Below are 15,198 nucleotides of genomic sequence, written 5' to 3'. Positions count from 1 at the left end.
TTGTAGTAATATAATATTTCCGGGTTTCTCAGAAGCGGAAGTCGTCATAGTTGGGTAAACGTTTAGCGTGTATGAGAGACTTCGATACATATGTATTTTTCTATGTTTTCATTTGAACAAATAGCAAAAGAAAAACTCCACAATAGTGTTTTCATAACTTTCAAAACGAGGGAAAAAATATAAAGCGATTGATAACGGCAGTCAGATGAGAGAAAGATGTCATTTTTACTGTCTCTCTCTTAGAAACATCCTCACAGCAGCGTTAACTAGTTTTTTTAATTTGATGCAATGGTAATATAATACTAAGTATAGTGTTATATTTTTAAATTAAAATATAAAAAAAACTGCAGGATTTGTCATAATTAGACCAAATAAGCATTATTTTTTCTTTGTGTGGTGGAAATGGGCTTTTTTAAAAAAAAATTTTTTTTTTTTTTTATTAATGAAAATAGAACAAGTGTCATACAAAGTGTGACATTAATTAGTAACAGGATATGAAAATAAAATAATAATATTTTAAGAATGTTAATGACTTTTTGTTTTTTAACAATTTCAGAGAAGATATAAAACAATCAAATTCCACTAAAAATACCTTGAATATTGGGGATGAATTTAAGCATTTTTGTTTATGTCTATAAAATTTCTGCCAGCAATATGAGTAAATTAACAATGTATTCAAGACCTTGTTAACATTGTTTTCATAGTACACAATAATATCCTTTAAAGAAAATCAGTATTTATCCTTTACTAGATTAAAAATAAATTCTAAATTTCCTTCCAAAAATGTTGGGCAATTTTACAATCAAAAAACAAATGTGTTAACACTTCTTTTTCATTTTTGCAAAAGGAGCATAAATCATCAATATCAGAGCATCTTGAAATGACTGATTTAACAGGGTAGATGGCAGAAATGGCTTCCGCAGGTCCGAGCAGGTGAGGTGACGTCAGTCTCCAGCGCGCGCGTGTGTTTGTTTTGATGGGGAAGTGAAACGATTGAACTTCTCGATGTGGAAGCGCCGCCATTTAACACGGAACGTGGAGAAAAGAGCGATGGTGTCAGTCATATCATGACATGTTTAAACTCGAGACTGTACTGATAAAGCAGGTGTAGCGATGGCCTTCTGCTTTCCTCCGCTCGTGATCCGTGATGACAGTCTGAGGTGTTTTGTGAAGATCGGAGCCGGCGGCTTCGGACAGATCTACCGGGCGAAGCACACGAAATGGGGCATGGACGTGGCCATAAAACTGCTTTATAAAGACGGGTAAAGTAGATCCTAGTGTGCACAAGATCTTTATAGCAGGTTTCCATTGTGACAACTTGCCCCATAAGGTGCAGCATCCGCTACTGGTCAAATTACCACAGTTTTAGTAACAAAAACAGCTTTGGCAGAAACTTTATCGGGGTTACCATGCTTTACTATAGATTTAGCTACACGTACAAAGACAGAGTCTGATGATATTATTTTAAAGATGAATTGTGTATTTTCTATTATATTACTATTATTATTATGATATATTTATGTAATAATTATGAAAAGGTCAAAAGTGACACAAAAAGATAAAATTATGACACTGATAATCTTTGCTTTTATGTAATAATTATGAAATTGTATAAAAATGAAATTATGAAATAAAGACAAAATTATGACATTAAGTCATAATAGAGTGAAAAAGTCTAAATTATGAGTTAAAAACATGAAATTATGACATGCTAATAATTGACAAAAAGTTGAAATTATGCAATAAAGACAAAATTATGACATATTAAGTCAGAATTATGAGTGGAAAAAGTCTAAATTATTAGTTAAAAATAATTTTGACTTTTATGTAATAATTATGACAAGAAAATTATGATGTCATAATTATGACTTATATAATCATTTTGAAATAAAGTAAAAATTGACTAAATGAAAATTATAGCAGTGTCAAAATTATGATATACTAAGTGATAATTTTGACTTTTATGTAATAATTATGACATACTAAGTCAAAATTATGACATAAAAGGTTGAAATTTTGACTGACAATTCATAATTGAGTGAAAAAAGTCTAAATTATGAGTTAAAAACGTGAAATTATGACATGCTGAGTGATAATTTTGACTTTTATGTAATAATTATGACATACAAAGTCGAAATTATGACAATTTAATAATTGACAAAAAGTTGAAATTATAAAATAAAGACAAAATTATGACATTAATTCATAATTGAGTGAAAAAAGTCTAAATTATGAGTTAAAAACGTGAAATTATGACATGCTAAGTGATAATTTTGACTTTTATGTAATAATTATGACATACTAAGTCGAAATTATGACAAAAGGTTGAAATTTTGACTGATGTAATTGACATAAAAGTTGAAATTATAAAATAAAGACAAAATTATGACATTAATTCATAATTATGAGCTAAAATGTCGAAATGATGACAGTTATAATTTTGATTTGTGTAATAATTATGACAAGTTGAAATTAAGACATATAAAGCAATAATTATGACACACAAGTTATAATAATGTAAAATTCAGAAATTAAATTGACACACTAAGCAAAGAGGAAGTTATTTTGATTCAAGATAACAAGAAACGTGAATTTAAAATCAATAATGCTGTGCAACGAAACAAACTTTATAAGGTATATTTCTATCAATTGTATCTTTATAGCAGGTTTCCACTGTGACAACTTGCCCCATAAGGTGCAGCATCCGCTGCTGGTCAAATTACCACAGTTTTAGTAACAAAAACAGCTTTGGCAGAAACTTTATCATGTTTACCATGCTTTACTATAGATTTACACGTCTGATGATATTATTTTAAAGATGAATTGTGTATTTTGTATCTTAAAATACTTTTATAACATCAGCTCATTTATATATCTCTCTGCCATTGCAGGTCTACATCCTCCATTCAGAGAGAGGCAAATCTGATGTTCCAGGGTGGGAATCCCAACGTCATCCGTATTTTTGGCCTGTACGAGGGCTGTGTGGGCGAGCCGCAGCTGCCGCTTCAGTCCGGGCTGGTGATGGAGCTCATGCCGAAGGGCTCGGTGGCCGGACTGCTGCAGACGCTGGCCGCGCCTCCTCCGTGGCCCCTCGCCTTCCGCATGGCTCATCAGATCGGCCTGGGAATGAACTTCCTCCATCACCTGAGTCCTCCGCTGCTGCACCTGGACCTGAAGCCCAGCAACGTGCTGCTGAACGACAGCCTCGATGCCAAGGCGAGTCCAGCCCGTCTCGCACGTCCCGCTTGAGCCGCACGCACATGATGAACCTGAAATCACTGTGAAAATGAGCGATGAACCTGTTTAGCCACACAAGCTTTGAAAGAATATATATTTGTATTGATGCCGAACTCTTAAAAAAGTCTTTAGAAAAACTTAAAAAGACAATTATGACATAAAAAAATTAAAAAAAAATTCATAAATCAAATTATAAGATAAGTCGATATTATGAGTATGAGAAAAAAGTCAGAATTGTGAGATAAAAAGTCGAGCTTATGACTGAACACATTTTATCACACATTTATTTCAGTGCTCTATAAAAAAGGACTTTAAATTTATTTAGCCACACAATCTTTGAAAAATATATAATAATATATCGGCGTTGATGCTGAACAAATATTTTGGCTTAAAAAGTCAATTATGACAAAAAGTCAAAATTATGACAAACAAAGTAATATTTTTGGCTTATGTAATAATTATGAAAAGTTGAAATTATGAAAATTCTAAGTCATAATTTTGACTTTTTAATAATTATGAAAAGGACAAAGTGATGTCAAAAAATCATAATTATGACAAAATGATCATTTTTACTTTTATTTAATAATTATGACAATGTAAAAAATTATGAAATAAAGATAAAATTTACATATTAAGTCATAATTAGAGCGAAAAAGTTTAAATTATGAGTTAAAATTTTAAATGATGACATGGTTAGTTATAATTTTTTACTTTTTTTAATAATTATGGCATAAGTTGAAATTATGACATCATACTTTTGACTTGTGTAATAATTATGAAAATGTCAAAATTGACACAAAAGAAAAAAAAATGACAAAAATCATAATTATGACAAACTGATAATTTTTACTTTTATGTAAAAATTATGACACAAAAAGTTGAAATTATGAAATAAAGACAAAATGATTAAATATTAAACTTTAAATGATATGCTAAGTCATAATTTTGACTTGTGTAATTGACATAAAAAGTTGAAATTGCCAAAAAGTTGAACATTCTATGTAATAAATATGAAAAGGTCAAAATTGACACAAAGAAAAAACTGATCGTTTTTATGCAATAATTATGACTTAAAAGTCGAGTTAATTATGAGTTTTAACTCAAATTATGAGTTAAAACTATTTTTAACTATTTTATAATTTTATAACTAAAATTATGACAATTATGACCGAAATTATGACATAAAATGTTGAAAATTTGATGTAATTTACATAAAAAGTTATGAAATAATAAAGACAAAATGAGCTAAAATGTCAAAATGATGACAAACTGTCATAATATTGACTTAGTTTGTAATTAGGCTTGTAATTATGACATTGTCATACTTATGACTTATGTAATAATTTTTGAAATAGTCAAAATTGACTCAAAATGAAATTTATGACTCAAAATTATGATCTACAAAGTGATAATTTTGACTTTTATGTAATTGTGACATACTAAATCAAAATTATGACATAAAAGGTTGAAATTTTGACATGTAATAATTGACAAAATGTTGAAATTATGAAATAAAAACAAAATTATGACATTAATTCATAATTATGAGCTAAAATGTCAAAATGATGACAATTGGACTTAATAACACATAAGCTATAATGATGATAAAAACTAAAATGAAATTGACACGCTAAGCAAAGAGGAAGTTATTTTGATTCGAGTTAACAAGAAACATGAATTTAAAATCAATAATTCTGTGCAACGATATTCCATAAAAACAAGAATTGTCATTTTGATTTCATGGTGACTTGAATGCGAGTGAGAAAGTAGCGTGATTTAAAGATTTACACGACTAAAATGTTTCTAGATGAGTTATTGGAGCTGTGCGGCGGCTGTTTGTGATTGCTGCAGTGACTGAACCCTGCAGACAAGAGCGCGGGGGAATCCCCTCATGTGACCCACAAACCATCCGTCTCCACATCTACTGATTATAAACCGCTTTAAACACAAAGAACGACTGTAATTCAGCGCTCTCGGCAGCTCAGGATGTTAAATGTGGAATGTGACCTCTTGACCTTTTCTGCACTTCTGTCCAGTGTTGATCTAGTTTAGTTTCTGTGTTTTACCGTAGTTTCTGACACTTTACGGTAAGATCTAATTTGTTAACATTGCTTAATGCATCTCTTTCAGACCCACAAGTCTAATGTGTGTTAAAAGTGTCATGTGCTTGAGTCAACGTGTGACACTGACGATCTTGTTTCTGATTAATACTTCTGTCACTAGTTTCAGGACACTGGCTCTGTTTAACCCTGTCTTTCTGTGTCTCGTCCTGCAGATCACAGATTTCGGCTTGTCTCGAGTGGCTCGAAGCGTTTCTAAGGGTGCGAGAGAGAAAGATGAGGACGAGGGAGGGACGCTGAGCTACATGCCGCCGGAAGCGCTGCAGGATGTCAATTACAAAGCCAGCAGAGCCTCCGATGTTTACAGGTATAACTACACACATGTTTTCATGTGTTAAAAAAGCTGCATTTATTCAATCAAAAATACAGTAAAAACAGTGAAATGTTATTTTGAGTTTATTTATGTTTATTTACTTTTATTTATTTATTTATTTATATATTTATTTATTTTATTTATTTAAACTTTTTTTAATATTTTTAAACTGCTTATCTTTTTTTTATTTACATCAAGTTTATTGATTTATTTAAATTATGCTTCATTTATCGAATCAGTTTTTATTTATTTTAATCAAATGCATTATTTTTTTATTTATTTAAATATGTTGTTTGTTATGATAATTTTATTTATTTTAATCAGATTCGATAATTTATTATTTATTTAAAAAACATTTTATTTATTTGTTATAATCATTTTATTTAATTATTAGTTTTTTATTAGTAGTATTTATTTATTAGTAGTTTAGTGGGGGGTTTTTACACTGCTTTTCTTGTTTTCATTTATCAAATTCTTTATTTTAAGTACCTAATAAATTATTATTTATTCAAATTTAATTTATTTAATGTTATTTTTTAGTTATTTTTTTTTACATTTTTACAGTGGTTTTCTTATTTTTATTTAAATCATTTTTAATCAAATGTATAAATTTAAAATGTATTTATTTAATATAGTTTTTATTTACTTATTTTAATCACACATTTTTATTTAATTACATTTAAATAACCATATTTTAATAAATTTATTTTAATCTAATATTTATTATTATTTAATAATTTAAATAAACTTATTTTAATTTTAATTTTAACAAAATTATTTAGTTCAATCTTGTTTTCATTTATTTATTTTTGCACTGCTTTTCTAAAAACAGTGAAATAATATTCCAGTGTAAATCAGCTGTTTTCTATGTGAATATATAGTAAAGTGTAATTTATTCCTGTGATCAAAGCTGAATTTTCAGCATCATTACTCCAGTCTTCAGTGTCACATGATCCTTCAGAAATCATTCTGATATGATGATTTGATGCTCAAGAAACATTTATGATTATTATCAATGTTGAAAACAATCAATGTATCAAAGTTCAAAAGAACAGATTTTTAGAATCTTTTGTGATGTTATAAATGTCTTTACTGTCACTTTAGATACATTTAATGTGTCCTTTGAATTAATGAATTTAAAAAGTATTAATTTGCACTTTCTTCATACTAATGCAGCTTCAGACTGTCAAGATTAAAGTTTTGTTTACGTCAGCCTCCTCGAAACCCCGCCCACCAAAGACATTGCAGCCATTCAGAAGTCAGATAAAGTGATTGACAGGCAGAGAGAGTATTTCTGATTGGCAGAAAAAGAATGATGTCTTGAACAGACGGTTTTTTGTTTGTAATCAATGAGAGTGTGAAGTAAGTGTGATAATCAGTGTTTTCTGAATGGTTTGATCTGCAGCTACGGTGTCCTGCTGTGGTCCATCATCACTGGAAAGGAGCCGTACGACGGTAAGCACCCATGACGGTAAGCACCCTCTTTCATTCCCATCTGCCCCAGTGTTTTCAGTCGCGTGTGTCTTCCAGGTAAGGCGTCCAGTCTGGTGCGGTTTTGTATCCCTCGCGGTGACAGACCTGATGTGACTCTGATCGACTGCAGTCAGACTGAAGGTCTGGAGGATCTGCTGAAGCTCATGAGGTGCTGCTGGGATCAGGACGCCAGCAAAAGACCAACGTTCCTCGGTCAGTAATCTCATTTTTGTAAAGGTAGCGTTTAATTTATAGCATGAACAACTGTTTGTCTATGAACATAGAAGTTTGTTGGTGTTTGTAGAATTTAGCTAACTGGCTAGCGAAGCAAAAACAAGTTGGTCTTTGTGTACGTCCTTGATGCAACCAAAAATAGCAACAGAACTATACTTTAAAAGACATGTACAAACGTGTTTTGCAGGGTTTATGATGTCACCAACCCGGGAAGAAGCTCATGTAGTCCAAACCGGTCGTGTTTGTAGGCATTAAACTGCCGTTACTTTAAAAGACAATATCTCCGTTTGCATTGAACTTCCGGCGCTGTAACTTTGCAGATACTGTTTATGCTCAAGCAGCAACATTACACACTAACTAAAGTTAAAAAAGTCAAATCGCATTGAACCACCCCTTTAATTAAACTAGTATTAGTTTTTGCTGAAGTATTGATAATTGTGAAATTTCACTGACATTTAAAATTGCTCATATCATGAAATAATACTTTGATCATATCACCCACCAATAATCGTGTTAAATGATCATGATTTCAATATTGACCAAAATAATCGTGATTATGATTTTTGCCATAATCGAGCAGCCCTAATTATTGTATTCATTTATTATTTATTTAACCCTTATAGGGTCTTTGGGGTCTGCACAGACCCCAAACGACGTTTCCTCAATTAAAATTTTTTTTTCTCTTTGTCCAAATGACATGAAACTTTGTACAGTTGTTAACACTTTCTAGATCTACAAAGAAAACAAAAATTGGAGTGATATCTTGTTTTTATGTTAGTGTAAAAAAAAAGGTCACACTCAGGGTCTTCAGGGTCTCCACAGACCCCAGAGAACAAAATGTAATTTTGTAACAAAATAATTGTTTTTTAAAAAACAAATGTAATTTTACTCTGTTTATTAATGTTTTTACTTCATATTTGTGCAGTTTTTGGAGGATTTGTCTTATCTTTTAAATTTATATAAATAAATATATATATATATATTTTTTTTTTAATACAAAAACAGCTTATTATGTAAAATTCACTTTATAAAGACCCACATTTCTAACTTTCATTCATGGGGATAACATGGATAATTTGACATGGTATAGTGTAAGATTTTTGCCCATCTTTTGGAAAATGCAGTTATAAAAGTAAAAAAACTATCACTTTTACCAGTAGATGGCTGCAGAGCTCCACTATTTGCTATGTGCTGTTTGACTGAAGGAAAGACATCTTTTCACAAGTATTTTTCAGTTGGATTTATATCTAAATATTATTAAATCACAATTATGACAATAAAAGACAATAAAAATGACTTTTTGTCAAAGTTTAGCATTTTTTTGTACTGAAAAAAATAAGTTTTTCAAAAATGTTGATTTTGAGGATGAATATTGTCCATTTTCTAAGTGGAGTCTCATCATAATGTAACAATATTGAAAAACTGATTTTTTTCTTTACAAAAAATACTAAACTTTGACAAAAAGTAGGCTTTATTGTTATAATTGTGATTTCAGAATATTTAGATATGAATCCAACTGAAAAAAACTTGTGAAAAGATGTCTTTCAGTCAGTCAAACAGCACATAGCATATAGTGGAGCTCTGCAGCCATCTACTGGTAAAAATGATAGTTTTTTTACTTTTATAACTGCATTTTCCAAAAGATGGGCAAAAAAAAATGTCAAATTATCCATGTTATCCCCATGAATGAAATTTAGAAATGTGGGTCTTTTATAAAGTGAATTTTACATAAAAAGCTGTTTTTGTACAAAAACCTATTTAAAAAATATTTTTAAATTTATTTATATAAATTTAATAAATATGATAAATCCTCCAAAAACGGCACAAACATGGAGTAAAAACATTAATAAACAGAATAAAATTACATTTGTTTAAAAAAAAAAAAAAAAAAAGTATTTTGTTACAAAATTGCATTTTGTTGCCTGGGGTCTGTGGAGACCCCGAAGACCCTGAGTGTACTTCCCAAACGAAGACCACACAAGGGTTAAATCACATTTAATTAATTTATTAAATGTTTTTTTTTTTTTTTAATTAGTAGTATTTATTTATTTTTTTTTTACATTTTTCACTGGTTTTCTTATTTTTATTTATCAAATCCTAATATATTATTTATTTATTTAAAGAAAATTATTATTTTTTTTATTTTAATCAAATGTATTTATTTAGTTAATTGTTATTTTCCATTTATTTTGTATTATTATTTATTATTTTTAAATCAAGTTTTATTGATTTATTTAGTTGTATCAAGTTTATTTATAAATTTCATTTATTTAATTAGTTTTTATATATTTTAATCAAATGTATTAATTTATTAGTTATTTATTTAAATCAAACACTTTATTTGTAATAATAATTTAATCTAATATTTATTATTGTTAATTATTTATTTAAATAAACCTATTTTAATTTTTACCAAATGGTTTAATCTTATTTTTATGTATTTATTTTTACACTGCTTTTCTCTAAACGTTTCTTCCCCTGTCCCAGGTGACACTGGAGCGTATAAGACCACCGCTGTAATGATTTGTCTTCTCTCTGGATGTGCTCAGCTCATAGTCTTGTTCTGTGTTTTCAGACTGTGTTAATGTGACGGAGAAGATCTTCGAGCTGCACCAGCGTGGACTCAGTGACGCCGTCCGGGACGTGCTCAAGCAGCTGGTACGCGGCTCATTGTGTTTCACTGTTTATTTTTATGCATTTTTTTGCGTCTTGTTTTCATCCTCGGAGCCGGTCGAGTTAACCAGAACTTCTCTGTTGTTCTCTTTATCAGGAAGGTGACATCTGCTCCAGTCTGAGATCAGTCCAGATCTCCCGTAAACCACAGAACGGTTCGTTACGTTCACATTAACGCGTTCAGCAGACGCTTTTATACAAAGTGACGTAAAAAAGAGGAACAAAAGTGTTTCATCAATGAGACAATATTTACAATCAATCCAGTCCTGCACTTCTGTACTGCTGTAGTATTGATTTTCCCTTGGAAGTGTGTCACATTATGGGATTAAAATGGGTTTTGAAGCAAATTTTGTCATGGTATTTGACTTCATGTTCATCTTTGTGTCTTTTAGAAGTACGTCCTCCGGTTCTGTCCTGCGTCACTGGATCGCTTCCTAAACAGGTATATTATATTATATTATATTATATTATATTATATTATATTATATTATATTATATTATATTATATTATTGTATTATATTATAAATCAATTGACTGATCTATTATGTGTATTATATTTTTGATCTAATATTAGTAATAATTAATATTAAAATGTTTAATTATTTATTTATTACTTGAATTCATTTTTAATCATTTGTTAAAAATGTTATTAAAATTGTATTATTTAATTTTATTATTAATTGTATTACATTTTACTATCAAAATGTTAATATTTTATTATAATTCATTATTAAATTTTATTCAGTGTTATTTATTTTATTAAATTGTAATTATAAGGCATATTATATTGTATTATTAATTATATTATATTATTATATAATATTATTAAAATGATCTTTTAATCATTTTAACTAATTAAAAGCATTTTAATAATAATTTTAAATAATTTGACTGATCTAATATGTGTATTATATTTCTGATCTAATATTAGTAATAATTAATATTAAAATATTTAATTATTTATTTATTACTTGAATTATTTTTTAATCATTTGTTTAAAATGTTAACTATTTGTACTTTATTAATTATTTATTAATAAAATGTTATTATTAAACTTTTATTAAGAATTTAATAAGAATTTTATTATCAAAATGTTTATATTTTATTACAATACATTATTACATTTTATTCAGTGTTATAATTTATTTAATTACATTTTAATTATAAGGTATATTACATTACATTATATTATAATATAATATTATATTATATTATTAATAATTTTGACCATTTTAACAAATTAAATGCATTTTAAATAACAATCTTACATTTATGCTTTATACTTATATTTATTATATTTTTTGATCTAATATAACTAATAATTAATATTAAAATATTTAATTATTTATTTATTAAATTATTTTTAAATAATTTGTTAAAATGTATTTCTTATTCCTAGTTAATTGTACTCAGCTCATAAAGATCAACAATTGAAATGTTTTTAATAAAATTGTATGATTCAAATTTTATTTAATTTTATTATTAATTTTATAAAATTTTATTATCAAAATGTTAATATTTTCTTACAATTTATTATTAAATTCTACTGAATGTTATTATTTTATTATCAAAATGCTATTAAAATGTTTTTCCGATTTTATTATTAATAAATTTGTGAACGCTGCCATTATTGTTCTTCTAAGTGAAGATACGAGTACATGAGTGTTTTTTGACCCTAGACACACAGTATGTTTTCATGCATGCATAAGTTAAATTGTATAAATATTGTGTGCATATTGATGATAAACTCATGTGAACAGTTACGAAAGCTCATGCTTTACACAGAGACCTTGAGTAAATCAGAGCATCACAGTGTTATTCTTGTAATATTACATGGTTGTATCTTCACGTTGTTCTCTGTGTTGTAGGAGACCGCAGCCGGTTACACAAACACCGTAAAGAAAGGTAACGTGAGCAGCACAAGTGTATTGTGGTGATTGTGATGATTTGGTGCTGAACACAGTGTTGTTTCTGTAGAACCGTCTCCTCGTCCAGCTGCTATGACTCCTCCCAGAACAACACAGGTCTGAAAACAAACAAACAAACAAACATATGCATTTAACACATGACTGACCGTCTGACCTGTTTTGTGTTTGTTGTTCCTGCAGCGTCAGACGTCCACACCAGGTCAGTGTTCTGAACGCTACAGTTCTCAGTTTCTGTAAACAGCAGTCATTGTGTTCACTTCCTGTTCGCCTGTGTTTGCTGTGGTCGTGATGAGGTTATTCAGGTGTTTCTCTGTGTGTGTGTGTTACCCTCAGATCATCCTGCTTTGTCCCGTGTCGTCTGTGTGTGTGCTAAGTGGTTGTTATGCTAATTCTCCTGTGTTTCATTTCGACTACTCCTCCGTCCTGCGCTTTCTGTATGACGTGACGAAATACTAAGAAATGTGAGTGACTTTAGCCCACAGAACCACTAAATGTCCTCCCAACACTGCTGTCTGAACAAACTACCACATATTGAACAATTCTGTTGACATGTTTAGGGTTTGTGAGTTCCCAGCATGCATTGCAGCTTGAATAAATGATGTGGTCACTGTTCTAGTGGTGTTGTTTTGCTGACTTCACATATCAAGTGTCCTATAAAACAGAAAATATACAGTATATTAAATATATAGCTTCACATCTTAAATGTCCTGTAAAATATACAATATAAAATATATAAAGTACCAAATACCAAAATATATTATATTATTTAAAATCATTGAATTAAAATGTAGAACCATTTTAACAAATTAATAGCATTTTTAATCATTTTAAATAATTTGACTGATCTAATATTATATTTATTATATTTTTGATCTAATATTACATTGAATTATTTATTAATTATTTTGAAATCAATTGTTAATGTATTTCATTTCTAACTAATTGAACTCAGCTAATAATGTTTAATTTTAATAACATTTTTTACATTTTTATTTAACTTAATTTTATTTTTTTAAATTTTGATATTTTATTACACATTTATTTAAAAAATATATTAAATATTAAATGTTAATTTTTATTAAATTTTATTATTAAAATTCTGTTAAGATGTTATTAAAATCCATTATTATATTATTATAAGTCGTCACCTTTATTTATATAGCGCTTTTTACAATGCATATTGTGTCAAAGCTAATTCAAATTAAAGCATTGTGTCCTATAAAACATAAAATATATATTAAGTTTATATAGCTTCACATATTAAATGTCCTATAAAATATAAATTTTAAATAGACAAATACCAAAATACTACCAAAATGGTAGATCAATTTATTGTGGAACTAATAAAAAATTTGCTGAAACAGAAATTTGATGAATTTATTCGCTGAAAGAGGCGTTAATTTGACACACACACACACACACACACACACAAAAAAAGAAAAAAATTATATATAATATATATACATATATATATAATTTTTTTTCTTTTTTTCTTTTTTAAGGCAAGAGAACTTGAAAATCTGAATATTGAATCTGTACATTGTCTCAACAATTCCTTTTTTACACTTTACACATTTATTAACGTTGACTTTTAAGTAGGACTGTTAATAAAAAACACTCATTTAGTGTGATCAATTATTTAAAAAAATAGTGCAATAAACACAAATGATCAAGTCTTTATTTCCATCATCAGAGGAACATCTGAAGTGGCACGTCAGTCTTCATTTGGGAACTTTCCCATGTAAATAATCAGCTTGTCATGTCATTACTTCAATTACAAATTTTAAATGATTGCCAACTCTCTTTTAAGCAAATAAAATGCATAAATGAAGATAATAAAACTCCTTTAGCAAACATCAGGTGTGTAAACACAATAAATGATGCGCTTCATTGATGATCGTTCACCTGCAGAACAAACAGTTATAATGAAGCGTGACTCGCTCATCTGTTTTTGTGCTTCTCTCTCAGGCGGCGTCTACATCAACATGTCCAACGTCGTCGGAGTTCAGCTCGGCAACAACAACTACATGAATATTGTTCAGAAGACCCGGCAGAGGCACCGGACGGCTCCATCTAGTGTCAACACATCCGAGAGCACTCAGAAGAAGCCATAAAGACATTGTGACGCTCCAGTCAGTTCTCTTCATCAGCTGTGATGTGTCTGAGATGTGGCCAAACTATAACTGTGAGGCGAAGTGAAGTGGTTTCACTTCAAAATCAAAAGAAAGAAATTATATTTTGCATGCAAAAAAATTATTATTATTTTTTTTTGCATTGACGTTATATTTTAAACCTCCCTCATCCGATTATGTAAATTTATATATATATATATATATATATATATATATATATATATATATATATATATATATATATATATATATATATATGTATACATTTTGAAGTACAATAGTAAATGCACAACATATTAATGTTTATTGTACCAGATTTTATGTTGATTTTCATGAGTGTATTACAGTGAAAAATATTAGATTTTTTGCGTTACATTAATGAAAAGTAAATTGTGAAAATGTGTTTAACTGTCATGAAAATGTCACAATGCAAACAAAAAAAATCTGATGCTCCTAAGTTTTCATTTTCTTTATTCAAAATATATAATTTTTTTATCTTTCTTTTGATTTTGAAGTGAAATATATGTAATCCATTTCTGCCACATAAGAATTTAAATCATGCTTTTGTAAACCATAATTGAAAAAGGCAAAATTATGGCATATTAAGTCATAATTATGAGGCAAAAGGTCAATGTTGTGGCAAAAAAATCGAAATTGACAGTCAAAAGTCATTAATTATAATAAACAAAATAAAAAATAAATTTATCATCAAATACTCATAATTTTGACTTTTTAATCTCATAATTAGTCATATGTAGGTGTCAAGATTTATTTTTTTGTCTAGTTTGTCATAATTATCACTTGTGTCATAATTTCAACTTTTTACGTCATAATTAAGATTTTTATTTCTTAGATAGCAGAAATGGATTTCCCAAGGAATATGATCCTGAATAGGTGAATAAATGAGATTCGAATTCAAATCATATTAAACCGTCATCTTTTACTGAAGACTTTGGGACATGTGACTGTGTTATCAACTACTGTAACTAGCTATCAAAGTACTTTTCTACCTTTGATTAAATTTTTATATTTTTTTCCAAGATGTGTCTGAGTATGTATTGGGATATTCCCTGCGCTTTATTATCGG

General features: G+C 28.7%; 1 protein-coding gene across 2 annotated transcripts; it reads left to right on the top strand.

Moving 5' to 3' along the window:
• The first annotated feature begins 873 nt into the window (after positions 1-873).
• ripk3 (receptor-interacting serine-threonine kinase 3) lies at positions 874-14,306 on the top strand. Of its 2 annotated transcripts, XR_007184049.1 has the most exons (13): positions 874-1,262; positions 2,892-3,216; positions 5,513-5,664; positions 7,076-7,125; positions 7,201-7,356; positions 9,953-10,035; positions 10,148-10,205; positions 10,443-10,492; positions 11,920-11,956; positions 12,029-12,075; positions 12,160-12,178; positions 12,313-12,440; positions 13,948-14,086. XR_007184049.1 is itself a non-coding variant. In XM_048183504.1 (12 exons), the coding sequence occupies exons 1-12, from the start codon at positions 1,114-1,116 to the stop codon at positions 14,091-14,093; spliced, it is 1,272 nt and encodes a 423-aa protein (XP_048039461.1). In that variant the 5' UTR covers positions 892-1,113; the 3' UTR covers positions 14,094-14,306. The 2 variants fall into 2 exon arrangements, 1 of the variants encoding a protein (XP_048039461.1); XM_048183504.1 differs by lacking the exon at positions 12,313-12,440 and having other exon boundaries at positions 892-1,262; positions 13,948-14,306.
• The last annotated feature ends 892 nt before the right edge of the window (positions 14,307-15,198 follow it).

Source organism: Megalobrama amblycephala, linkage group LG3, assembly GCF_018812025.1.
Source record: "Megalobrama amblycephala isolate DHTTF-2021 linkage group LG3, ASM1881202v1, whole genome shotgun sequence".
In the NCBI taxonomy this organism is placed as follows: domain Eukaryota; kingdom Metazoa; phylum Chordata; class Actinopteri; order Cypriniformes; family Xenocyprididae; genus Megalobrama; species Megalobrama amblycephala.
The sequence above is the reverse complement of the archived record's forward strand: the minus strand, read 5'-3'. Positions and strand labels throughout refer to the sequence as shown.

Bases quoted from the DNA above. Each gene is read 5' to 3' on its own strand.
- ripk3 (XM_048183504.1), top strand. From the start codon at position 1,114: ATGGCCTTCTGCTTTCCTCCGCTCGTGATCCGTGATGACAGTCTGAGG. The intron at 1,263-2,891 runs GTAAAGTAGATC...CTGCCATTGCAG, and splicing joins AAACTGCTTTATAAAGACGG to GTCTACATCCTCCATTCAGA. The intron at 3,217-5,512 runs GCGAGTCCAGCC...CTCGTCCTGCAG, and splicing joins ACGACAGCCTCGATGCCAAG to ATCACAGATTTCGGCTTGTC.